General features: G+C 40.1%; 1 protein-coding gene across 2 annotated transcripts; it reads left to right on the forward strand.

Moving 5' to 3' along the window:
• The first annotated feature begins 1,845 nt into the window (after window positions 1-1,845).
• On the forward strand, window positions 1,846-27,149 carry nup210 (nucleoporin 210). Of its 2 annotated transcripts, none has more exons than XM_062392016.1 (40): window positions 1,846-2,470; window positions 3,323-3,462; window positions 4,982-5,113; window positions 5,663-5,759; window positions 5,967-6,117; window positions 6,495-6,627; window positions 7,114-7,272; window positions 7,524-7,592; window positions 7,707-7,813; window positions 8,158-8,298; window positions 8,426-8,563; window positions 8,778-8,933; window positions 9,381-9,579; window positions 10,664-10,809; window positions 11,739-11,957; window positions 12,130-12,303; window positions 12,633-12,825; window positions 13,087-13,193; window positions 13,520-13,624; window positions 14,105-14,206; window positions 14,407-14,535; window positions 14,784-14,911; window positions 15,017-15,152; window positions 15,241-15,303; window positions 15,721-15,900; window positions 15,999-16,079; window positions 16,170-16,301; window positions 16,582-16,740; window positions 16,970-17,061; window positions 17,168-17,342; window positions 18,480-18,655; window positions 20,273-20,493; window positions 21,072-21,208; window positions 21,880-21,994; window positions 22,535-22,681; window positions 23,315-23,565; window positions 23,668-23,872; window positions 24,540-24,665; window positions 25,168-25,245; window positions 25,898-27,149. In XM_062392016.1, exons 1-40 carry the CDS (start codon window positions 2,286-2,288, stop codon window positions 25,999-26,001), a joined length of 5,688 nt encoding a protein of 1,895 aa, XP_062248000.1. In that variant the 5' UTR covers window positions 1,846-2,285; the 3' UTR covers window positions 26,002-27,149. The 2 variants fall into 2 exon arrangements, with proteins under 2 accessions (XP_062248000.1, XP_062248002.1); XM_062392018.1 differs by having other exon boundaries at window positions 24,543-24,665.
• Window positions 27,150-27,300: the final 151 nt, after the last annotated feature.

A 27,300-nucleotide genomic window follows, 5' to 3' on the forward strand; every position in this document is an offset into this window, starting at 1 on the left:
AAAAAAACTCAAATAGAATAAAGACCTTAAGACTCAATGGCACCAACTCACCAGAACTCTAATTGGCCTTTAAACCACAACCGAATCTCCCTTTTCCTAGAACAGATTTTCACACACATCAAAAACTATCACGCTGTTGAACACACCCACAACACATGGTCCCCAGACAGTGCTGAGTAACGCCAAGAGGCAAGCAACAGTGAAGGGATTGAATTATTAAAATAAGAGTTTAGAGAATAACCCTGCCCTCCAGCTGCTGAAAACTACAAGGCTGTCCAAAATGTAAACTATCTTCAAATAAAGCATTATTGAAATCACGTACAGTTCAAACTAAAGAAAATTGACAAAAACCTGAGAAAACTATTTCAAAAATAATCCTGCATTAAAAAATACAGTGAAAACCAAAGAGATAAACAGCACTCAGAATCAATAATGGCTACTTGAATGGAGTGTATAATCTAATCCTGGGACCAGCGGAGCTCTGTCTCTATTAAGCCAACAATCTCTAACTCATAAGTACTTTAAACACTGCCAAATATGGAATTGATTGTGGGATATTTTAAAATGTGGGAGATTTAAAATGTATTACCAGCTGTATGGGATGGAGCTCTGCAGCATCATTAGCTGGTGTACAGTCAAATTCCTCAGAAACCACAATATGATACATAAAAGTCAGGTTGGATTTATGCCAAACCATCACACATCTTACCGTAACTTTACCCTCACCACTCTCATTAACAAACATAAGAATGTTTGATGTTTAATAGATTTCATAAAGGCCTTTGACTGCATTGGCATGCCAGATTATGAGGGAGTAGCATAGGGACTAAAATATATGATTTAATCAAAACACATTTGGATTTAAAATCAGAAAAATAACTATTCACTTCAAATACTACAGTGAAGTGAAATGGAGCTGCAATATGAGCCAAATCTTCTTAACATATAATCCCTGTTCAACTGTTGGCATCGTCAGCGTCAAGGCTTTAGCAAAGAGTCTGTTCTGCCAACTGGTCCTGAAGCCCTGGTGTGTGTGGGCCGATACCAAACAACCTGCCTCCACCAAATATCCTTTAAAAGCAGTACAACTGATCACTTCTGCAAACATATCTGTGATGTTTGATAGTCAACAAACTATAAAAAGTTTGGGGAAGCAGCTTCTCTCTTGCTATGCACCAACGGTTTGTAATGTGTTCTTATTGATACTATTTCTTGTCTTTGATTTTATTGTAAAGCACTTTGAGCTGCATTTTACGTATGAAAAAAAAAAAAGATTCTTCACTGGAGCCGCGTTTGTTTGTGGATCACAGCGGTTATTTAGGCAAAAAACACGAGTTGAATTTGAATGTCGGGACTTACGGACACTTTGATGACACCACAGAAGCAGTATGGAGGCATTTTATGTTTTTTGGGGGGGTTGTTTTTAAACGTTTGAAGAATTGATACCAAGTTACTCCAATTGTATTTGATTTGGCTACAACGCTGTTACCCCTGAAATTCTAAAAGGGTTTTTAGGACTCAAACACTTCACCCAGCCCTCCATCATCATAGTAGTGAGTAGATAATGAGGGGATTTTGAACTATCCCTTTACGATTAACTTTAATAAAACGATAAGGGATATTTACTTGACCATTATTTATACATATCAGTTGTCCCCTTTGGTGTCCCCTCCAGGAATTGCTCTTGAGAAGTGTCTCTGTGAAACGTCCCCCCCAACAGTAAAATTATCGATCCGCCCCTGCTCACCTCTCATGACACCCCATGTCAAAACAACATGTGCGTGTTGTTTCTTTAAGAAAGCGCGTCATCCTCGCAGCGGCCGCAGCCTGCTCGATGACGTCTCCTGTCTCCCGGCATGCTCGTTCCAGTCCAATTATCGCTAATGGCGGGTATTTGTACCAAACATGCTTGTGTGTAGCTTTAGCCTGCTAACGTGCTAACCGCTAGCCGCGCACAGTGACGCAGAAACCGGCGACTGTCAGGCCTCTACTCGCCGCGTGTGTTGAAGCCGCCCGGGAGGGGGGGCGAGAAGCGGAGCAAAGGACAAGTGAGGACAAGGCGCCTGTTTCCATCATGTGGCCGCTCACAGGAAGTCACCGAGCGGAGAAGTAGCGGTGTTAGCCCACCTGCGACTTTGAACCCGCTGCTAACTTCATGTGACGGAGGAAGTTTTTAGCTAGCTCGCGAATTATTTTCTTTAACGCCTCCATTCATTCATTCATTCATTCATTCACCCAAAGTCGGTCTCTCCGCCAATAAGTCCGCGCAGTCTCGAGAAGCGGAAATGACTCGGTTGTGTGTGTCGCTGCTGTCCTCCTCATCATCATCATTGTTATTATTATTAATAATAATAAGTGTGTGTGAAGTGAACGGCAGCTCCAAGTTAAACATCCCCAAAGTGCTGCTGCCGCTCACCAGGAGCACGAGGATCAACTTCACCCTGGAAACCACGGAAGGCTGCTACAGATGGTGAGTGAAGCGGCGGGTGTTCGAGTCTGGTGCAGGAGGGTCACATGTCACAGTTATACTGTAAGCTGTGGACTGACCTCATGGCTGTCGTGTGGGGCCTAAGACCACCGAACAACAACATTTGACTTACAGGTCAATTCATATGCAGGCACCTGTGCAGGGATTATATTCCCTGGAAGAAGGATTGGGTGTTTATTACATTTTCAATAAAGTAATAAACTTCATGTAAACTTCACATCAATATTTAGTTTTCTAAATTAATTAGGGCAGAGAGATTATGGCTGCAAAGTAAATCAAGATTACATTGTTGATATTGGGTCATATGGATAATCATGAAAACTACAATATATGATAGTTATTAAAAATAAATGTTTAGAAGGTTGGGCAGTCAAATCCAAAGTGGTCTGTGGTTTACTGTACATTGGTAGTATTTTCTGGAGGATGGTGTAGGTGTATATTACTTTTCTAACCTTTCTAAGCAAAACTATAATCATATAAACGTTTGTATCAGTGTATTTCCCTCTGACATAATTAGGGATGAGTGGAAGTTATTCAAGAAGTTAAAAATAGTCACATGTGATTGGTTTTAAGATGAGATAATCCTTTATTAGTCCAACAATTGGGAAATCTGCCTTGTTAAAGCAGCAAATGGGAAAGCAAGAATAGGAAACATGCAATATATAAAAATGAAAGGGAAACTAAATTAATGCAACATATAATGGAACTGTTTCTCTTTTTCATTACATTGAATCTTTATCTGATATTTATTTTAAGTCTGCAGTAAAGCTGCAACTCAATGTTTTAGGATGAACAGTTCAAACTACATAGTTGTTTCTGGTCATGTTCTTCCAGGTCGTCCACAAGACCAGAGGTGGCAAGTATCCAGGCTGTGGATGAGGTGAGCGGCAGCGGCTGCTCCAGGAAAGCTGTTCTCCAGGCGCTCTCCACGCAGCCCTCCAAACTGACCAGCATCATTCTGGCTGAAGATGTCGGTAAGTACAGTGATGAAATATCCAACAATTAATCAACTCAAGTAGCTCATACAGGAAATGATGATTAGGAAATCAAAACCCCAAATATTGGGGACTACTACTTATTATTGTTATTATTTTTATTATTATATGAAACTGTGAAATAACACTTTGATAATTACAGATAGTTAATGTACCTGGGAATGATTTTGTTATTGAAATTAACATTTATGTATTGTTATTTCGTTTTTTTGTTGCTGAGAATTAACTCCAATGAGGCAATAATATTGCGTTCAGAAGCAGATAAGCTCAAAGTTGTAATTACCACTGTTTATAAAATTAACTTTATCGGTTATGATGTCCCTTGGTCGCATGCACATCGTATTATTGCATAAGGGCACTGGTCGGTAGGTTTGATGCTGCCGATGGCTAGTTTTGCATATCAGCCTGTGCTCTTATCAGTTATAGTAAAACACTTAATTTGAATTTAACTTTTTGATTTATTTTTTCTCACTACGTGTTCATTTTGGAGTTGCTAGAACCTCCAGGAGCTTTTTCTTTCAGTTTCAGAATCACTCAGTTGTTTGAAGGCCACATTTTTTAAATGTCCTATAATATGAAGAACTATTAAACACAACAATGGAATTGTCAAAGCTAATAGTAGCTACAGCAACAACAGGTTATAACTATATACACTATGAGTATAGTCATATCCGTACTGTTATACCAACTCTGATCAAAATCTGCTGGTGAATAATCTCAAAGAATGGAAAATCTGAAAAGTATATATAATATATTCAAATGGTTTTAGATGAAATTAGCAGAAATTATACATGACAATTTCAAGAAAAATACAATTCAATAGTTTAGTGCCAAATATTCACAGACACACACACAAATATACACACACATTTGTGGGACAGAATGCTTTGTCATCTGCTGCCCTTGGCCCAGTGGGCCTGTCATGGACGACCAGCAGTTGTGAGCAATTGCTTTGTAATCGGGATAATCAGACACATCGTTCCTTCCAGATCCGTCTCAAATGGCTTTTTGTTATAATAAAATCTTTTCAGACTATTGTCACTGACCTTTGAATGAGGGCGAACTTGCTCCAGCTGTTATAGGTTTATCAAAACATAATCTCATATAATCTGTCTTTCATGCAACAGCCCTTTTAGCGGACCAGGAAAGACACATTGTACTTGATTGAGCGCAGAGTACGGTCTACTAAGAGCAGAGGAAGCTTTGGAGCTTTTAATCTCTGTTGCCATTTCCGTTTACTCATAATAAAGTGGTTTTATCAGGAAGTAGATTTCTGTGCCTCAATAAACGTTATTGTTCCTTTTAGAATATCTTGACATTTTTTGTTTTTTAGCCTCTTCTTCTTTAAGGTTCAGTGTCTAAGTTGGGGGTATTAAGCTGCAACATGCATATTCACCCTCTAGATGTCACTAAATTCTACACACTGAACCTTTAAGAGAAAGTGCAGCATTTATCGTGTACTTGTTTGTTAATGTTTTGTTCTTTCTTCCATTTGCAGTTACAGGACAAGTACTGCGCTGTGATGCTATCGTCGACATCATCAGTGATATCCAAATAGTATCGACCACCCGAGAACTCCATCTCGAGGACTCACCACTGGCTCTCAAAATACAAGCACTGGACTCTGAAGGTATCTTATACGAGCTTATTGGCTGCTTGTGTTAAATTTTCTCTTTTTACACTTGTGATATTACTCCATCCTGATTCTGTAAGCAGTCCACATCCTATTGTTTATTTGGTTCTCTAAAGACTTCTCAGCCTAATGACGGAACTGGCTCTAGGCAACATTTTCTTTTCCCTCCGGCTGCAGCTGTATGGTAGCTTTGTTTGTTCTGTTCGACTGGTTCCATTTAGGGCAAACACACTTAATTTAATGAGCTGTAGCTCCAGCCTGATTCATTCTGATGATGGCTTCGGGGCCTGGTGTTTTTGTTTTTGTTTGCTTTGGCCTAAAAAGTGCATTTTAGATTTCTTGGAATAGATTGCAGATGGATGGCCTGCATCCTTTAATGAAATGCCTATTGGTTTTGTTTAAACTAATTTAACTCCCAGGAGCTTTGTGCTCAGCTTCCATTATACTCTCCAACATGCAGTAGTGACCCCAGGCTTATATTATACGTTGAAACTTTTCTATGTAGATATTTAAGATTTCATGCTAAACTTATTTTTCATTCAACAGGAAACACCTTCAGCACTCTCGCAGGTCTAGTGTTTGACTGGACCTTAGTGAAAGATGTAGATGTGAATGGATTCTCGGACTCTTACAATTCATTACGGTAAGATTTATTGTCTTAATGCATCTTTCAAACTTTACTGACAAGCCTGGTTTAATGAAATTTTCTATAGCAAACCAGAAGTTGACAAGAAATGTTTCTCCCGACACTGATATACCCTCCTCCTCTGGAAATAATAATCTTTAAGGTCAGATATAATGTCTAGGTTTGTAGTGTAATTTTTAATCTGTCTCTTTTTTTCTTCTCAAGGGTACTTAAATTCTCTGAGTCCACGTACAAGCCCCCTGGTTACATATCTGAAATGGAGCGTGTTGGGAAACAGGGCGATATTATTTTGGTGTCAGGAATGAAAACGGGACATGCTAAGTTGAAAGCCAAAATACAAGAGCCATTATACAAGGTAAGCCGCTAAGTGGTACAAACCATTATATATATTTAACTCTTGGCAGCTGTAACTAAATATTACATAGTAATGGCTCCTTCCTTCCTTTTAAAAGATGACACAGCAGTAATCGCAGTTAAGTTGTATTTATGTCTTGTCAAGGAATTTGTTGCTCACATTTCTTTTCATCAGTAGAACCTTTTATCTTACAAAATAAGCTTGTGAGAAATGATATTTTAAGTAATCATATAGAATCTCTCTTTAAAAACAACAGTTTAGATTTGTTGGTTTGATTTCCTTTTATTATTTTTGAGCACTCAAAGCTTTTCATCGTGGTTTGTTTAGGCAGGAAGCTGAAGCTGTGTTGCTCTGTAACTATGGCTTCTGTTTCTCAGGATGTGGGTGCTGCGGAGGTGCGACTGCTCATTTTAGAGAACATCCTGCTGAGCCCAGCACATGATGTCTACTTGTTGGCGGGAACTTCCATCCGATACAAAGTCTTGAAGATAAGACAGGGCTCCATCGCAGGTCTTACTCTAAAGTCTATCATTTTACGTTCACTTTAACTGTTGTTATGCTGTGAATTACGGTGCATTAAGAAGCTTCCAGCACTAGCATGAGTTGACAGCCTTTACTATAAGGGCAAACATACATTAAGGCCCAACACGTTCCTTAAATTCATTCAAGCTGCAACAAATTGCACACACAATTACTCTCCTAATTATGGCATGTATATAAAAAATCCTGGATCTGAGCCAAAATTGAATGTGTTCTTCCCTGACCACATTCTTTGAAACAAGTTTTGTGGTTGTCGTCCAGTAGTTTTTCTGCATAATCTTACTTGCAATCAAACAGCACCGAAAACGTCCTTGGTAAAGTTAAAGAATTTTATCATTGACGTCAATCAGTGTGACCAGCTGAGCGGAAGCTGTCCTATTTCCTTTTCAAATTCAAATCTCTCCTTTGTGCAGAAATGCCATCTCTTAAGTTGATGTTTGTGTTGTGTTTATCCAGAGCTCTCTATGCCTTGTGATCAGTATGAGCTGCACCTGCAGAACAGTGTGGTCGGCCCTAATGGAAACCCAGATGTTGCTGTATCCAGTCTGGATCAGAGCATCTCCACAGTCACAGCCATTCAGCTGGGACACATCAATGTGGTGCTGGACCATAAGAGTATCCTTTTGACAAATCACACTAATCGGGAGGTTTAAATGTGTTGTAATGTTATGCACTTTGCCATGACATTTTCAGTTGACTAAATATGTGTTGATTTCAAGGGTTTTTACACTGATACTTTTAAGTGTAGATAATCTGATTTAAAATACTAGGAGCAGTTTAAACATTTTGATAAAAATAGCAAACTTTGGAGGTGTCATTATCTCTGAATGTATCTGACTTAATTTTCCTTAGTGAAATTTGTTCAGGTCTTCGGATGCAAGGAGTGTCTCGCCTACCCAACAGCACTCTGTTTGTGGTAGAACCAGGCTACCTAGGTTTGTTTTTTGCACTTATGTTAATAACATAATGAGACGTATCTTAAAGTGAATTATTTATTTATTATTTTCAGAAAATACTCATCCAGTTTCTTTCTCTTTTAAATTGTGTAGGTTTTAAAATTCATCCCGGAGACAGCTGGGTTCTCGAAACAGGCCGAATATATGATATCTCCATCGAAGTGTTTGACAAGTCTGGCAACAAAATTTACCTCTCTGATGTAAGTGCGCGAATTTATAATAATATCACTTGTATGTCTGTGGGAATGTGTAACTAGAGAATGTTTATGACACGCACCCTGTGAACAGCATTGTGATGATAAAATCAAAAGTTTTACATTTCATAAGCACAAATAAGCTTCTGTTGTAGTTTTGTGAGGTGTATAATTTGTTTTTTTGCTTGGTTTTCTCATATGCTGGTAACCTGTCCAGACCTGACCTCTCGCCTACTGTTACCCACATTTTTATACTTTTACAGTTTGTTAAAGTTTGAAACCAGGCATCTATCTGCAGTGATTCAAAGCTCACTGCGTTAGTTTACACATCTTTGTGGTTTATTTTGCAGAATGTCCGTATTGTCACTGCCTTTCCTTCGGAGTACTTTGAACTTCTGGACTCGTCTCTGAATGGATCGTACCATCATGTCCGAGCGCTCAAAGAAGGCCTCACTCTCATTGATGCAACCCTAAAATCTGTTGTGGATGAAGTGAGTCAAACAGCGATGTTATCCCATAAGGCTCTTGTTTAATTTTGAGCATCATTACTGCATTTACCTTGTGCCCATTTTGTCCGCTGGAGCTTGATCAGTTCCCGTGGCTTCTGTTCTGTTTCAGAGCGGGAGTGTCCACGCTCTCGCCAACCCGGTCCACAACGAACAGGATGTGGAGATCTATGACCCTATAGTACTGAGTCCCAGTATTCTCACATTTCCATGGCAACCCAAGGTTGGAGCATACCAGTACACAATCAAGGTAGTTATTCCTTTTTTGCTTGTTGAATGGTTTTCCCTAATGCAGAAGTCAATCATTGGACACCTTCTGTACGAGACTGTTTTTAGCAATTAATACAAATTCAGTCTTAATTAAGGCTTTTTTCATTTTACCACTGGGTCTGAATGGTAGATCAAAAATGGGGGGTGTCGTTCTGGTACAGTTAATGATTCCTTTTCTCTGTTGCTTGTGACAGGCTACGGGAGGCAGTGGAAACTTTAGCTGGTCTTCCTCTAATAAAGCTGTTGCCACATTGACCGTGAAAGGAGTGATGACAACAGTCAGTGACATAGGTGTGAGTGTAGTTTACGCTCATGACCTACGCAACCCACTACACTTTGGCCAAATGAAGGTAAGTTGTCATGGATTCTATCACATAATAACACACCTGTTACATATTATAACGAAAGCTATAGTGATTATTCTTTATTGTTTTTATCTGTTTTGAAATCTTTATTATAAACCAGAGGAATGAAAAGAGGCTTAATTATTTTTTTGTTCAGGCTAAAACAAATATGCTCCTAGTATGTATGTTAAGAGGCATATTATTGGAACTACAGACGTTGTGGACCTTGTTTCTTTACCGTTAAAGCTCTCAAAAGTAATATTGAAGTGGTTTCCTATTATGAGTGATGGGACTCAAAATGAAGAAATGCAAGTCAGCTGTAATAACAGTGGGTTGATATGTAATTATCATTATAATATTGTGATGAAACCCCACCCCCACAGTGAAGAAGCAGAGTTTTAGCTAATTAATTAGTGGTATGGAGTAATTTTCCCATTCTTTTTCCCCCTTTAGGTATTTGTTGTTGACCCTTTGGCCATGGACTTCGCTCCCTGCCGAGTCGAGGCCACAGTGGGTCAGGTTCTGGATCTGCCTCTCAGAATTTTCGGGCTGCTGGAGGAGGCCGAGAAAGAGCGGGTTATGTTGAGCGACTGCTCCCACTTTGACCTGCAGGTTGAGGAGGAGAGCCAGGGAGTCTTTGAGCTGTTGGAGGGTGAGTTCATTCATTAATTCATTCATGCAGCCCACGTTGAAGAGCGTTCAGTGAGGGTCATAACTCAAAGGACTCATTCATTAATCACTGTTTTTAATGTCAATTAGGGTCATGACTCCTGGCCTGGGGATGGTTGTTTGAAGCATAGACTGGCAGGAAAATAATTTGTGGTAGAGGTTTATTCAACCATGCTGGAGTGATGCTGGGTTATATGAGGAGTTCAGTTCGATAATTAATTAATTAATAATATGTAGGCTACTTACATTGGTACAGGCCTTTTGTTCAGTGTAGCTGTTACAGTTGTAACTCATAAAAACATAATTTATTACAGTCATTTCCCGAAGTCTTACACTTCCTCTTGCAGTTTCACATCACGGAAAGAATATTAAAGATATAACAAATACTGTAATCTGTATTAGTAATTCAAAGGGTAACAGACGACTGTGCTTGACAAACCGTTTGGGCGAAATCCTCTATTACACAGAAACATTTTCAATTATTTAAGGCTTTCAGAGTGTCTTTACAAAGTTTATCTCTTTGAAAGTTCTTTTGTTAGTGGCCTTCATTCTGAAATATATTATTATTAATCAGAAGATTTGGCGGGGACAAATGAGTATTTTCTTTGGGGTTTAGGACAGGAAGTGAAAATGAGATGTCCCTGGTTATTCAGTGTTTCCCACAAAATGTATTCATCTGTAGCGGTAGCACGGGTGCAGCTCGCTCTGAGTGACACTTACGCAGACAAGAGAGTTAATTGAAAGATAAGTTCTTGTGTGTGAGAACTGCATTGAATTCCACTCACGGCCATGCACACATCTGCAGTTGATAGAAGGAGGTCTGGCTGTCTGCGTGGACATTAAAATGCTAAATGAGGGTGAGACTGAGCGAGCATGAGGCAAATAGCAGACAGCCGTGCAAGGAATAAAAGGAGCCAAACACTAACTTAAAGATCTTTTTTGTCATTATATGAACTGCATTTTTTTTGGTTCATTATGAAACTTGGAATATATTGGGCCACCATGGTGATGATACTTAATGGAAAATTGAAATTTTAAGTTTTTTACTTCTCTTTTTCCTTATCCAGGGAGGTTGGCCCCAGGCGAGGGCCACTGCAGTGGGGTGAGAGCCAAGGCCCTGGCCCCTGGGTATACCATGCTTACTGTCAGCTACACCCATGGGAACGTTCACCTCAGTGCCAAGATCACCATTGCTGCCTATCTTCCTCTCAAAGTGAGTCCACAGGTCTTGTCTTTCCAGGATGTTGCTCACCATTAACGTTGAGGCCTCTACAATTCATGTCCAACTACTAATTCCCTTTTGGGATTCTTGTTGTATATTTAATCGTCTACCTCAGATTTTTAATGCCATGGGGCCGCTGTAAAGTGTAATAGTCTTGAAGTCTTTGTTTTGCGATTTGCTTTTAATCTTTCAACTAGTCTCAAAGCACCAATTAGCCGTAGTCTTCCATAAGGAAACAAACTTACTCGTGCACACACAATTCATACACACAGTCTCCCCTTACAGTTAAAGCTGAATTGCAATGATCAGTGAGTGTTAAAATGTTCACCCACTGGGTTTTCTCTGTGCTCCATGCATTTAATTATGCATTTTACTCTTGCCACACTGATTTGCTTTATATGCCTGGGTGATAATACTGCAGAGGATTTAATTTGACTTCAACTGTTGTTGTGGAGAGTTAAATTCAACAATATGATGAGGTGATCAAATCTCCTGTCATTAATTTGTTTTTAATCTTTTTTGAGCCACAGATAAAAGTAGCTTTAGTTTTCCTACATATTATATTAGTATTAAGTAAGGTGCTGTTTGATGGCCCTTCTTGGGCTTTGTATCTAAATCATTTGATTGTGTTTTATAGGATAGACGTGCTATCATAGTTTGATGTTTCTCGCGGTTAAAGGGTGACCCTTTTTGTTTCTAAGCTGTGTATAATGGTAACGTTCCCTCAGCCAAGTTCCTCTTGACGCTAGAATAACCATTATGTGCTTTCATTTATATTTGAAATATCTTTTGTGTAATAACATTTTGGTCACTCAAAGCTGCCTCTAAAAGCATTTAGTCCTGAAGTGGTCTCTGTGTGTCTGACTGTAACTGCATTAAGTATTGCATTTTCTAAAAAAATAAAAAGTCTTATTTGGCAGGCTATTGACCCTGTATCTGTTGCTGTGGTGACTCTGGGATCATCTAAAGACATGCTGTTCGAGGGCGGGCCACGCCCTTGGGTTTTAGAGCCCTCAAAGTTCTTCTGCAACTTGGCTGCTGAGGATGAGGCCAGTGTGACCCTGACTCTGACCAGTCCTTCATCTCACAACTATAACCAGCACTGGGTCAGAGCAACATGCAGGGTCCTGGGAGAGCAGGTGGGGTCCACTAACATCATGCTGTTTCTATTCATCAAATATAGAACTGCATGATTAGATTCAATAACTTAATTTATTTTACTTTAAGATTCAATTCCATGTTAATCTTTAATGCATATGGCTGCATCCTTGTTACCAGCTCTCAACTGATATGTCATTCTGTATGTTTCAGGTGCTGGAGGTGATGGTCGGGAACAAGGCCAGTGTAACCAATCCTTATCCTGCTGTGGAGCAGGCAAAAGTCAAGTTCGTATGTGCTCCTCCGTCTCGCCTCACCTTGGTCCCGGTGTATACCAGCCCCCAGCTGGACCTGACCTGCCCGCTGCTGCAGCAGAACAAACAAGTGGTATGAATTTGATTTGATGTAATAAGGATCGCCTACCTGTGTACATTTAGCTTCGTTTTTATACTGGTATTTGTTCAACTGTGATTATTTAAGTTTATCCATAGCTGTTGACACTGGAATTTTGTTTTGAAAGATAGGAGCCAGTTTTGTTTTAATTAGATACCTGCCATATGAAGAAAGCAACAGCTGCCGTTAAAGAAATGCATAGTTAAATTTAATTTTTTATTGGAGTAAAAAAACATAGTTATTGAAAGTTGCCATAGCTTAGTCCTGATCCTCATAATTTTAGTCAAATATTGACTTGTTCATAAAACATTATTTTTTTCTAGGTCCCTGTGTCAAATTACCGTAACCCTATTTTGGACTTGGCTGCTTTTGATCAACAAGGAAGGAAGTTCGACAACTTCAGCTCTCTGAGCATGTTGTGGGAATCGTCTAAAGTGTCGCTGGCCAGTATTGAACCCACGGTGCCCATGGAGCTTCAGCTGTTCAAGGATGGCAACACACAGATGAAACTTCACGGTAAAGCCTCACCACCAGGCACAAACCTGTTTGGCTTGCCTTTTCTTTCCTTTTTGAGTTGGTTGTTGGCTTTATTAAATAGGTTTGTAGACATTTGGAAAAGAATGAAGCAAAAACAGGATTTGATTCTGAGACATTGGCAGCAGATGGAGAGTTATACATTGGGAATGAATTTCCAATGTGGTTCTTGTGTATTTTTATAGATTGGTGCAGCAAAAAGTTGGTTCATGTAATTATTATTTTCTTTGTCATCTTTGGCAGGACGTCAGACAGTCCTTGTCCATCAGCAGACCGGTTTTGCTGCTATTACAGTGACAGCTCTGGGTTACCAGGTTTCACATCTCACTGCAGCCAATGTTCCCAGTCCGGTAAGTGAAAACAATGACTCAACCACCAAAAAAACTATTTTTACTTCCTCTTTAAAAGCAGAAGCAGCTAAATGAAACATTATTCAAAACAATCATAGTTTTAAACCCTAACACATGGGCTCAATGAGATTAAATAAAGGTTATTTATTTATCAGATTATAAATGTTTAGGTGGTTCACTTACAGATAAGCTCTTTCTGTTTGTTGTAATGCTTTTTCCCCCTAGTTTCAGGCAGGAGCAGCACACTGTATATTCAGTTGACATAATAATTACACATGCAGCCATACCACTAATCCTGCCTCAACCCCTCTTCCTTTTCTTAACAGTACGACCCCTTGACCCCTGTCTCTGCCACTCTGGAGCTCCTGTTAGTTGAAGATGTGAAAGTTTCTCCAGACGCATTGACGATATACAACCATCCGGATGTGCGGGTAAGAGACCAAATCATCAGTGTTGTGGTCTTGCATACATGTGCCTGCGTTAAGTGTGAGCGCTGACACAAACTGTTGTTTTACCAAAAGTATAGCTGTATTTTACATATTAAGTTTTAGTATTCAGACTACTCTGCTGGGAAACTTTTACCTTTTAAATTCGACCTCATTTATAAGAAAGAATTCAAATCTTAATATTCATTGCACCTGACACAGTGGAAACTTTGCTCCGTGGGCCTCCCTCTGCTAATCCTATTTGATATAGGAGCAGTGTTTGGCAGGTGTGGGGGTTAAATAACAGCTAGTGACCTGTGTAAGAGGATTTTACAGACTGAGTGTGAGCAGTGGGCCTCTTTGATGTCACAAAAACATGACCATGAACTGGAAAATTTTTTCCTCAGATATGGGATATGCAGTTATTTGAGTCATTCCATTCATGTTCAGCACTTTGACAATGCAGTGATGTATTTTGTCTTGTAGGCGAGTCTAGCCCTGCGGGAGGGTTCAGGACACTTTTTTGTCAATACCAGTGTTAATGGTATTGTGGATGTGGTCTTCCAAGAAACCCAAGGAGCAGCTCAGGTAAGAAGAAACATCTGGACTTTGATTTGTGAGGGATTAGTTCTGGGGAATACACAACAGGACTAAAACAATTTTAATTTTAAAGAAACCTTAAAGAAGATTGTTTTTCTCAGGTGGATAATATATAAATAAATCATTGCTCAAAATCAACCCGTTGCATGCAGTGAATTGAGATTTCCTTGGATTTTCTGTCTGCTCAGGTCTCTCCCGATCACCCAGGAGTGGTGAAGGTGATGGTTCACGACCTTTGTCTGGCTTTTCCAGCACCTGCAGAAGCCACAGTACACGTTTCTGACATCCTGGAGGTTTATGTGAGAGTGGTTGACAAGGTCAGTTTTTATCCCCATGATCCTAATCTTTGTAGGTCAAGGCAATGCTTGACTAGTTGATCCCTATTATCAGTACCGCACATTTCTGAAATACCTCAGTGAAATTAATATGGGTGTCCTCTCCTCATATTCCCCTTCTCATTTTTCATGAAAGATGGTCTGTTTTGAAGTGGTATCACATGGTTTGCCCTGCTTGTGGAGCAAAAAATGATTTTCCTAATGATGGGTGTCATTTATTTCCATCACAGGTGGAGATTAGCAAATCCGTGAAAGCGTATGTCAGAGTTTTGGACGATAACAAGAAGCCCTTCCCGGCCAGCTATTTCCGTTTCATGAATCTAAAACTCAAGGCGGCTTCTGCAATAGTTTCTTTAACGTGAGTAATGGGACATTTCTGAAAGATTAAATAACATTAAATTAAAATAATAATTATTTAATTAAGTTTTTTTAATGTCTTTTTTTATTTGTTCTTTTTTTGCAGTCCATTAGCAGAGTCTGCAGAGATAGATACAGCCGTCTTCCTGGTAAAAGGTGCTTCTATTGGTCAGACCACTCTGTCGGCTGTTGTCATGGATAAAAATGGGAGAAAAATATCATCCCCGCCTCAGCAAATTGAGGTATGCTCTTGTATGACTTTCTAGAGCAGTTTATATTGGGACTCTTGCATAGGCTGCAGGTATTGAATCTTTGTTTTCTAACTTGTAGGTATTCCCACCATTCAAACTCATCCCAAGGAAAATCACTCTGCTAATTGGAGCAATGATGCAGGTTTGTACAACATTGACAGTGAGGCTCTGTTTTGAAACAGCTGGCCTCTGTTTATCTTTCAAAAGAGCATCTGCCAGGACTTTTCTGGAAGATGACATTAGCCTAGTTTTGCTCCTGGTTATAACATCCAGCTTTCCTTTAATTAGCTTCAACTCTTGCCCTAATTACAAAGCATTTACCATCTATCCAAGAAGCATCCTTATTGCTGAACATTAAACTTAATAACAAACATATACTGCACATTATTTCTGTTGAATTTCCAATTTCATTATCTTGAGTAGTTTAATACACAAAGTATAATCGCTTACAGCAAATGGTTATTGAACTGTTCATTGATGAATGCAACTGACTAGACTGTCGCTGTCTCTCTCCTGTGTGTCTGTTTTCTCCATCAATCCCTTCCCTTTTCATTTACAGATCACATCTGAGGGAGGCCCTCAGCCTCAGTCCAATATCCTCTTCTCAATTTCCAATGAAGAGATGGCTTCGGTTAACGGCATGGGCCATGTCAGGGGAGTTGCCATTGGTAACGTCACCGTGACTGGACTGGTCCAAGCTGTTGATGCCGAAAGTGGAAAGCTAGTTGTCGTGTCTCAGGTAAGTGTGTGTGTGAGTGTGCGTGTGCGTGTGTGTGTGTGATGTGGAAAAATGCTTGGCTGAATTTGACAGATGATGTCTTTATTGTCTTCTTCCAGGATCAAGTGGAAGTTGAGGTTGTGCTTCTGACAGGCATTCGCATTAGAGCACCGATCACAAGAATGAAGACCGGAGCACAGGTATGATTTTTAGATTTTTCAAATAATACTTCCGGGAAAAACAAATTCTCTCTGGGTGATATTGTACTCACAGTTTGTTTCTTTCTCCAGATGCCTGTATATGTGATGGGTCTGACCAATAGTCTAACACCCTTCTCCTTTGGCAATGCTTTGCCTGGGCTGACATTCCACTGGTCCACCACCAAGAGAGACATCCTGGATGTGCAGTCGAGACACATTGAGGTACCCTGCGCTACTCAGGGTTTTTACTCCTGTATTTTACGTCACATACACTTCCTGCCACTCTTATTTTTGCTTCCTGTTGTTCCCTTGATTCTTTTATCAAATTGATTTAAGATGTGCTGTCCCTGCATAACAGCATGATTAGGAACCAGCATCTGCCTTGTCTCAACTTCCTTGTCAGCCTCTGCCTCGTCCCTGCTTCCTCATCACTCTTGTCTTTTTTTATTTGATTTGCTGCTGCTATTTTTGCCATTCTCATATTAGTGCCTGTCTCCTTCAGGCTAACGTGGAGCTCCAGTCAGAACACAACTTTGGCATGAGGGTGACTGGCAGAACTAGAGGGAGGACAGGGCTGAAGGTGGTGCTCAGAGTTACAAACCCAATGGCTGGGCAGCTGTTTGGGAAGCTTCAGGAGCTCAAAGATGAAATCCAGATCCAGGTACAGCACTGTGGCTACAACTTACTGGGCATAAAACTGAAAAACATTGCATCCACATTGAAGGCAGCAGTGTTAAAGTTGCGTAGCTTTGTAATATCTGGACTTGTTAACTCTGTTAAGTGATAAGACTGCAGATAAGTTGGAGCTGAATGCATTCATAAGTGTCAAAACATGAAAGATTGAATAAAACTTTAATAATTGTGAGTTTCGACTTTTCGCTTTGATCAAGGTCTATGATAAGCTGCACATGCTCAACCCTGAAGTCGAAGCTGGGGAGTTTCTAATGGCTCCGAACTCTATCCTCAAACTCCAAACAAACAGGTGAGTTACCCCTTGCTGCAAGATGCTGTAATTGCATGATTGAAAATGTCAGAAACATTTGCACCACTTAGAGAAACCTGAATGAGATTTGTTTCCTTTCTGACAGGGATGGTGTGGGTGCACTCTCTTATCGAATGCTGAACTCCCCCGACCAGCTTGTTACGGCTCAAGTGGATGATCAGGGCTTTCTCTCCTCTGGCTCTCTGACTGGTATCTCCTCTCTAATGGTCACATCACAGGAGACCTTTGGCGTCAATCAAACTCTCATCCTTGCTGTGAAGGTCAGTTGTTCAGAGCCACTGTTTGAGAAGTCTTTTAGATTTCTTTTTTGTTTAAAAGTGGTATCCCACAAATACTGACTATTAAAACCTTCTTAATGCATCTCTGATAAGCCACTGGGTTTAACACTAACTTATGATGCAACAATTAGAATACATGAGGATATGTTCTGCAGAGCTAAGGAGCAGAGGAATATTTACTTATTCTTCCCTCGTAATCAGTCAAAGTGTGGCGTAACTACCAATATGCTAGTGAGAGTGACCAACTGATTTTAAGTTGCACAAAGCAGCGGCATTTCATAATCTATCTGACTCACTTTTTGTTTACCAAACAATGCAACTTTATCAATTTTGAAGGCAATTTGGTTTAAGGCAAGTAAAAGAAGACCAAAAGAAAAGACAGACATGCACTGACAAAGATCCACAAAAACAAAACTATAAAACTCAAAGAGCTGTTCAGTTGAGCTAAAAGTGCAATTTCAACTAAATGTCACAATAAATAACAAATTGAAAATAGTCCCCCATGGCAGATAGCAGTTTAAAACGTTGTGGTTGTTTTTGTGCTGAGCCCTAGATGAAGCACAGATTTTCACCATGCCACACATATATGATCTGTTTTCAAATCTTCCCTGCCTTCCTTTGAACAAATCGTCACGCGGTGTAACACAGTTCTGTCATTTCTTTTAAAAGTTTAAGGAAATAAGGGAGCACTTGGGATTCATCCTGCAGCAGTGGAACTTTCTCATCTAGATCTAGATCTTTTTATCAAATGTTCGATAGAAAAGGTAGTGTTTGAATTAAAAATGCAGCTTGTCTCAGGGTCCACAGTAGAATTATTTAAAAAAGAGGGTTCAATAAATATGAGAACAATCTTTATTTCCTCTAGAGAGCAAGAAAATATTCTGTCTGATTTTGATATCGTATCTGTGTGACTGTCATCAGTATATCAAATGGTAACCGTGTACCATCTCTTAAACTAAACTTTGAGCTGTGTTGTTGCATCTGCTACAGGCTAATGTTTAGTGTCCTATGTTATATGGCCACTGAGATTTTTTAACAGTTGTATTGAACCTGAAATAGCAGCTGACGTTATCTCTGCAGCTACCGAATGTGACACTGGTTCCTTTTTTAATTCCTCAGGTGGTGCCTGTGTCATACGTGCGCTTCAGTACCAGTCCAGTGCTCTACACGCACACGGGAGAGAGCCTGAAAGCCTTCCCTCTGGGCGTAATACTCACCTTCAGTGTCCATTTTCATGCCAGCACTGGAGAAGCCCTGCACAGCTCCAGCTCTCACCTTACGTTTTCCACAAACAGGTCGGTTGCACATTCTATAGGTTCTTCAACACTTATTATTATATTTCATAAACTGCTGTCATTTATTAATATAATTATGCATTCATTAATTTGTCCATTCATTGATTTGTGCATTCTGTGTGACACTGTGAGGGACACATGACTTCTAGAGAGGGGTAAGGAGCGAGGAGGATTTGTTTTTGCAGTTTGCTTCGTACCCCAAGGTTGAGAAGCCATTATCCTGCTGTTGTGTGCTATTTATAGAGAGAGAGCATCAGGGCCTTTCTTTTGAGTAGTCCATTCGTTCAGCCTTGCGTAACCTAATGACTTCCATTTCAGATTCTGCCAGACAAGTCATGTCAACCCACAAGCTATTCACCCTCCACCAGCTAAGCAGAAAATTAATTTCAGAGAGAATGTAAAAATGGCAAATGTGGTTTCTGGACACTATTGATTTTTTTTTGAAAATTAAGTTAGCATATATACCACATTGTCTGGTTTAATGATATTGATCCATGCTAGATACACGTATCAATAACTCTGGAAATCCTAATGTTTTCCTTCCCCTCTGTAGGTGCTGTGATACATTATATATTTCCTCTTTGTTTGGATCGTGTTCACCAATATCCCAATACAACAGCTAGTTTAGTTGAGGTCATGACGGGGTGTAGAGGCAGGCTCTACATGGAGAACACAACATTCATTTACTGGGCTGTTCCTCATTTCAGATGGACTAGTTTCCACCTGAGCGAGTGAGTGGGCTAAATTAATGGGAATGTCGGGCAGGGCGGAGCATTGCCACGCTCCCGACGAGGGGCTCCCTCGTCTGTCTGCACAATAAATTGATTCTATTACCTTGTTCTCCGGGTGCTGGCAGACCATTTTAGGGGGAAAGTATCAAAATCCGAGTAGTAAAGGGCTGATAGTCCTGGGACTTACAGAACCAGGCTGTGATTACATCCTATTGAGTCTCAGAGGAGCCAGGTGGATTTTACTGGCGTCTATGTTGAGCACTTTGGGTTAATCTGTTCACACCAGATGCTTCGATGATGGAGGTGAAAAGAAAGACGTCTTTTTTTTTTTTAGAGGTATACAAAATAATATATATTGATGTTGAACTATTGCAGCAGGATATGAAACACTTAGGCATTTGATGTATTGTTGAGTGGTTATTTTAAGCTTGTCTAAACGTATTGAACCCTCACTCTGTCAAGGATGGACTTCAGAGTGTAGCAGTGACGATCTGAGGGAAAAATTCGATCAGGTTACAAAAACTTTATATCGGCCATGTTTGACCCCTTTTGATGAACCGTATAAATGAAATTCCTGAATAAATTACCCCTTAATTATTAATTATTCCTTCATGAACTACAGCTACCAAGCGTTCTATAATATTTGTTTTGATGTTTACTCTTACTGACTTTATTAGGAACACCTACACACCTACAATGCAATTATTCGGGCAGCTAATCATGTGGCAGCAGTAATGTGCATCAATGAATGCATACAAATCACTTTATGTGGACATAATTCAAATGGTTCTGTTTAAGAGTAGCACTTAACAATCAATTATAATTGGTCATAATGATAGGTACTTATTCTATAACATAAAAGCTTTCATTCTGTTCTGTCCTGCAGAGATGACCTGGTGCAGGTTGGGGTTGGGCCCAGTAACCACTCACTGACAGTGCGGACGGTCAGTGCCGGCCTCACCCTCCTCGCCGTGTGGGACAGTGAAAACACGGGAGTCGCGGACTACGTTCCACTTGCTGTCAAGCATGCTATCTATCCACAGGAGGCCCAGAGACTTGTGGTGGGAGATGTAGTTTGCTTTGCCGCCCAGTTAACCAGCCCAGATGGTGAGAGGTTTACATGTTTACGCAACAGATCTTATGTGTTGTGTATGTGTGTGTCAAACATTTTCATCGTAAAGTAGAAGCATGAATCGATGCAGATCATCAAATACACCAAAAAACAAAACACTCAGATGAACACTAGGTACAATATTGCCCCCCCACCCCCAAATCACCCTCAACACAGCGCAGCCTATACCTCTCCATCCCTTCTATAAAAGAGAACAGTGTTAAATGTGTTGTGTATGTGTATCAAACTTTTAAGAAAAGCTATTTTGAGCAAAGAAAGAAGACCACATCTTAACTTTAATCGTCAGATGGCTTTCGATCTAGCACCCTCATGATGACGCTCTAGTTGTGTATCTGCTGTGGTTTTTCCTTATCAGCATCTGTCATGCTCTGCTTTTTATTGAATTTCTTTTAAAGGATAAAGCAGCTTTTTATCTTTAGTCGAAGGGAATTCTAGTATTTCTCTTGGCAGAGGAGAGAGCCCTATATTTGTACCTTCATATAAAAAGCCATTTTAGCTTGGCAAAGTGTACAAATCTTGTTCTAAAGTTGACACAATCTTGCCTTCTCTGCAGGTGCTCACGGTACTTGGAGCTCCTCAGCTAATGGGGTTCTTCAGGTGGATCCGAGAAGTGGTGCAGCCGTAGCCAGAGACTCGGGGACAGTCACCGTGTACTATGAAATACCTGGTGTTTTGAAAACCTACAGAGAGGTATGTCCTCTGTAGATAGTGACTCCCAGACTATCAGTTTTTTCTTTTATCTGTGGGTGTGAAGAATGAGCTACGAGAAGCAAGTTCAGAGTTTAGTAATTGTACACGCAGCACACCTCCCGGCTTTCTTTATTTCCACTTCTAAATTCTCCAGAGATTTGAATCTTATCTTCCCGTGCATGAGACTTTATCAATCCCTCAACAATCATCATCAACATCATAAAAAACGCAGCAGGTGTTTATTGCATCCATCACGTTTCAGCAACATTTTGTGCATGACACTACCATTGTTGCTGGTCTCAAACGGGATGGAGCGTGCAGTGGAGTGTCACTGTGTTCGACTCCGTTCTGCACGAGGGCTGAATGCAAACCAATTTTATACAAATATTTTCCTCTGGGCAGAGTGAGAATTGATGAGATCTGGTGCGTTGTATTCAATCTTAAACAGAAAGGGGCTTTTATGCATGAACACAAAATAAACTCCGGCATTGATCGAGGAAGCAGTAATGTTGTATTAAACACTCGGCTGTCTTTCAATTGGTTTCTTTCACGACAGTCTGGCGTGATTGATGTAAACAATTAGTTGTGGTTGTATATTCTAATGTGATTTTAACAAGCACACACCTGGATGTTCTTGTTTGGTTATTTCCTGTTGCTGTGTGATTCTGTAGATAATAGTGGAGGCAGCAACGAGAACGACTGCCACGGCACAGCCTGCACCCATCAGGAACGGCAAGGAGACAAAAGTCCTACTCAACACCAGAGAAAGTGGAACCAACCTCATCGGTACTGACCTGAATCAGTTATAGTTGACTTTAGTTAAAGGAATAGTTCTACATTTTGGAAACTACTCCTTTTCGCTTTCCTTCCAAGAATTAGATGAGAAGATCGATAGTTCTCATATCTGTGCGGTGAATATGAAGCTGGAGACAATAAGCTTAGCCTGCCTTACTTATAAAGCTCACTAATATGAAGATTGTTTTGTTTTTCTTAATCTGTACAAAGACAAAAATGTAAAATCTATATTCCACTCTTGATTTTTGGATTTTGAATTAGTCAGCTTTTGAGGGAGGGGGTGTAAAATGATTTTTTTACCTTAGGCAAAGTCGTGCAAGCTTTTACCTCTGCTCTCCTAAGTCCTGCGCTAAGCTATCTAGCTGACTATTTGTTTATTTTATGTACAGATTTAAGATTGGTATTGATATTTTCATTTGTCAAAACAAAAGCATATTTCCACAATGTAAAAACACATACGTTAAAAAAGTCTTCAGTAAAGCACTGATTTGTGTAATGAAGCACACATATTAAGTGTCTGCTTCCCTACAGGAACCTGTTCCCCTACCCAGACTGAGGCTATTCCTCAACTGCAGCCAGAAACTTTAGTCAGCTGCCATCTCAGCTTCACCAGCGACGCAATAGACTTCCCTGCTTACGATGTCTTCAACACACACATCAGCTTTGACCCCAGCATTGGTAAGACTCATCTGAATTCAGACTTTCATGGAGATCACCTTCATGGTGATGAACCATGGTCAACCACTAAGTTTTACTGATTTTACAAGTTAGTGTTTAATGTATAAAATGAACGCTCCTTTTCTTTTTCATCTTTTAACTTTTCACCTACCAAGTATCGAGTTTAAAATCCCTTGTATAACCGAACATAGGCACAGATCTCATATGTATGCACAGCACGAGGGGCAGGAAAATGCTGTTTACAAGGGCATAATCAATACCTGCTTTGGCCATTGAATGAATTTAGTAGGGGCTCTAAAAGGTGTCTGGCTGACATATTAAACTGAGGACACTTGCTTGAAAGCACTGGTCTAATTGTGTTTGGGGTTTGGGACTTCACCCCAGTTGTTGGCTTATCTCTGGAGGGAATCCACTGTGTGATTGCGAGGCTACAACCACTCAGCTGAATCCCACTGAGGTCCTCCTGGGAGACTGTGATTGACAAATTAAGACAACAGAGTCAGAATATAGATTCATTGCAACTTCAGAGACACTTAAATCACACACTGAACTAGACATGTCTTTTTCTAAATACACACATCAATATTATATGTTGAACGATCAACTTAACCTCTTTCGTTTCTATTTCCCCAGGCCTGTATGCATGTTCCGTGACCTTGCAGCCAATGTCTGACCAGCAGACCCGTGTGCTCAGCATGTCCATGACGAACCTGCTGGTGAAAGCAGGGCTAGAGGGCAGTGCTTTCTCTGGGGAACAAGTCAGTGCCAGACTGCCCATGGAGCCGGGCCTCTACTCAGACCAGACTGAGCTGCTGCTCTCAAACCTGCATCCATCAGCTGAGCTCACAGTCTACGGCCCCACTGCCACCCTTTCCAGCATGGAGGTCTCGTGGAGCCTGATATTAATATCATGTCTAATTCTTACATTTTTACAGTTAATATGATTGTTTAAAGAAAAAAAGTTTGATTTACTTATCGGTCTTCAGGTAGTGTCTACTTCTCCCAACATTGCTGTCCAAGAGATGGAGGTGCACCAAGACTTTCCCAGTTTCTCCAAGTTCACCGTCGGTGCCGTGGACCCTCAGGCAGCAGTGTCTGCCTCGATCTCCATAAGCAGCGCTTCCTCAGGCCAGAGTCTCCTGATCCCAGTCACTTTGATTCACGTGTCGGATCCCAGCGCTGCGATGCAAGGTCAGAAGTGCTTTCAATGCAACACAGTCATTTTGAGTGTTGTTTATGTGTAGGTTAGTAGTCACCTTATATAGGAAAGTTTGAACAGACTTTCCAACAATAAACCGCAGATTTAGCATTGTTACCTTTATACACACATTTTCCATTGATTACAGTGACCGTGTTCACACTAATGCAGACATTTTGAAAAACTAACTTTTTTCTTATTGTTTGGACCTCCCCATCCAGACATAATCAGTGTTTTAATTCTCTAAACTGAGATTTTTACAAACCACCATTTACCAGAACCCACAACAACAATGTCATCTACATACTGGTTTGACGTAAGTAGACTTTGTCGCCACCTATTGGCCTGGCATGCTTGTTTGAGCGATTTAAAAACAGAGGGGAAATATCCGTAGTAGTGTCGACAAAGTCTGGTTGCAAAATAGTTTGATCCGGCCCCGCGAGGCAATTCATAACCCCCAAGCAAAACAGTCAATAATCTGTTTCTGTAGGACATAAGCACATTGACAGTCAAGGCATGTTTTCAGAAACCATTTCAGCACCACTGTAACAAGCCTCCTTATCCCTGTGAGGTGTAGCCAACATTTGTTAGTGTGTCATATGTTGTCTGTAATTTGAAGAGGTTTTGACAGCCTGTATCTCTTCCACCGCTCTGTCCCAGCAGCTGCTGCTCCAGTTGTTAGCTTGGAGGGGGGGGACCACTCCCTGCACAGCTTCATAAACTGCTACCAGATGATCTTCTTCACCCTGTTCGCCCTGATGGCTGGTACAGCCATCATCATCATCGGTGCGTCACCTCAACTTGATTTGAAAATTGCTGTGTTTGCCCAGGGTAGTTAGAGGAGGTGTCATACTAATAAACACCTGAATAAGTTTATATGATAATGAAAACATTGCACTGGGAAAAGTTTGAATTTACTGTAGTTATTTAAAATCGTATATCATTCTTTGTTTAAGAATGGACTATACAAGACAGGCTTTTATTTCCGATCATTATAATGAATGTTTTTGAATGTGTCACCTAAAAAATGCAATCTTTATATTAAAAAAATGAAAGAATTAAAAAAAGGAGAGCTTAGAGTATTTCAAGGCAGTGCTGACTGAGGTTGTCTCTGGTAACAGAAAGAAGGCAACAGATTTATTCAAAAAAATAAGCACTCTCATAAATTGACAAAATCTGTTTGTGTTTGTCACAATTTAAGGAATTTCATGACTTGCAAGATGTTATTATTTACATTGAGCTGTTCTGTATGTTGACGTGTTTTGAAATTCATTTCTTATCTCTGCAGTGCTCCACACAGTGTTCTCTCCAAAGGAACAAACTTATAACCCAGCTTTCATCCAGAGGACGCCACCACCCAACTCAGGTAGGACACCCCCGCAACAACACCTTTCCCACCGCAGCTACTTCAGTAATCACTAAATCAAACAGTCAGACAGATAAACCACTGAAGGTCGCAGCAATTTGTTGTTTGTTTTCACTTGATCTAATGAGTAAGTAGAAGTCTTAACAACCCATTTATCTGTGAAGCCACTCGACCGTAAAGCTCCGCTGAGAATCAATTAGAAAAGATGGGAGAGGTGTCTGATAACCTCCAGGACAATTACATGAGTCAGGATGGTGTTTTTGAAGAAACGCCCATATCACCCGTAATAAATTAAAGATTATCTGAGTGTCAAAGCAAGAAAAAGCGTTTCATCAGTCCTCAAGCTGCAGTGTTTATGTCACAATTTACAGCCTCTGCTCTCGCTGCTTCATGTTTATAAATACAAATCAGAGTGATTGATTGAGACTTTTAAATCAAGTTATGTTCCCTTTTTTTATTATTCTCACATATTGCTCAATTAACGTTTATAATATCTTTTCATAAAGTGAGTTGATAAGACCTTTACACATCAAATGGCACAAAAAAGTGAATTTGCTGAAGAGAAAGTTTGCACTGACAGGTTTAAAAACTAAAGAAACGTGACTTATGTGCTCAATGCTTAATTTACCTACATTTATTTTCTCTTTTTCAGGTTTCAACACTCCAGTAGGAAATTCCTTCAACCACACGTTACACAGGACGGACCCGAACAGCAGCCCCAGGTCGCGGCTCTATTCTCCAGACTACAAGTCGTGATGAAGCGCTCCGTCTGGTCTCTATTCTTCACAAGTACAACACCACAGGCTGTTAATGCATATTAAATGTGCCTCTGTCACTCCGGATGAATGCTGTTGGACATGACCGCGAAATCCTAACTCCATCCTCTTGGCACAGATTCTTTAAAAAAAAAGTATTGTTGAGAATAGAAAATCCGTGAAGAGCTTCACGGTGACAACAGGGCTATTTTTGTTGTGTGTGCTTTTTGTGTCCTCTATACATTTGAATTTTGTGATTTGCCATGGAAAAAGGTTTTATACAAGACCACTCTGTTCTACTTATCTTTTGAGGAATGTTTAAAAAACAAATCACTAGATTGCGCTGAAGAAAAATGCTTTTTTTGTGTTTGAAATTAACTTGTGTGCGACTTAACACATTTGATGTGAAATTGAATAACTCAGGATGCTCAACAGTCTCATGTGACAGAAAGCAAACAACTTGAAGATCATTTTTTTGTTATCCTTTTGAACAGAAACCCTCCGTAATTTTGTTGTTATTCAACATTATGTGAAAATACTGACCACTGAACTCATCGTTCTCTTCTGTGATGAACCCTTCAAATGTGCAGAATCCTTACTGGGAAACTTGTTGTTCATTTCTGGTTTTTGGGGCATTTTCTCGTGGAATCTAACTTCCCGATTATTTCAAATAGCTGAGTTTGTGAGCCACTGTACATGCAGCTCCCATCTTATTCATCAATGTGAAACGGTTATGAAGTGTGAGCTATTCAGTTTTTTTTATCCCAGTGTTGCTTCATTTGCAAAAGCACTCACAATGTGGCCTGGTTTCTGGTTCTCTTTATGTTTGCACTTAAACCTGCCCACGTTTCCAGAGTTCACTGTAGCGCTGTTGACTTTCTGGTACATACGAGTGTGACTTTGTTTTAAACGAGAAGGTTCTGTATTTGAAGACACTTGTTGATCATGAATATTTATTTTTTCTGTTGAAATTCAGTTTTACTGAGGAGAATGTGCGTGTGTGATTATAATTGTCTTCACTTGTTTTTGTGTTCATAATAGAGCCTTACAATCATATCACAAGATGCAGACACAGGTGTGTGCGCTTCTGTGTGTGTATATATATACTCTTGCCTTTTGCTAATTAAAGTTTTTACTTTTTATGTTTAATGCTCCTGCTTTGAAAAGTTTATATTTAGCTAGAATTCACAAAATCACAGTAAACTGACAAATAACAGACTGCTTCACAACAGACTGTCCATTGAGCAGAGAAGTCTGACTGAAGAAGAGTGAAACAGAAATCTTCTTCACTCGTGTCTTT

This window comes from Platichthys flesus, chromosome 7, assembly GCF_949316205.1.
Source record: "Platichthys flesus chromosome 7, fPlaFle2.1, whole genome shotgun sequence".
NCBI classification, from domain to species: domain Eukaryota; kingdom Metazoa; phylum Chordata; class Actinopteri; order Pleuronectiformes; family Pleuronectidae; genus Platichthys; species Platichthys flesus.

Coding starts and splice junctions, on each gene's coding strand:
- nup210 (XM_062392016.1), top strand. CDS start 2,286: ATGACTCGGTTGTGTGTGTCGCTGCTGTCCTCCTCATCATCATCATTG. Junction 7,273..7,523: donor TGTGGTGCTGGACCATAAGA/GTATCCTTTTGA, acceptor AAATTTGTTCAG/GTCTTCGGATGCAAGGAGTG. Junction 10,810..11,738: donor CTGCCTATCTTCCTCTCAAA/GTGAGTCCACAG, acceptor CTTATTTGGCAG/GCTATTGACCCTGTATCTGT.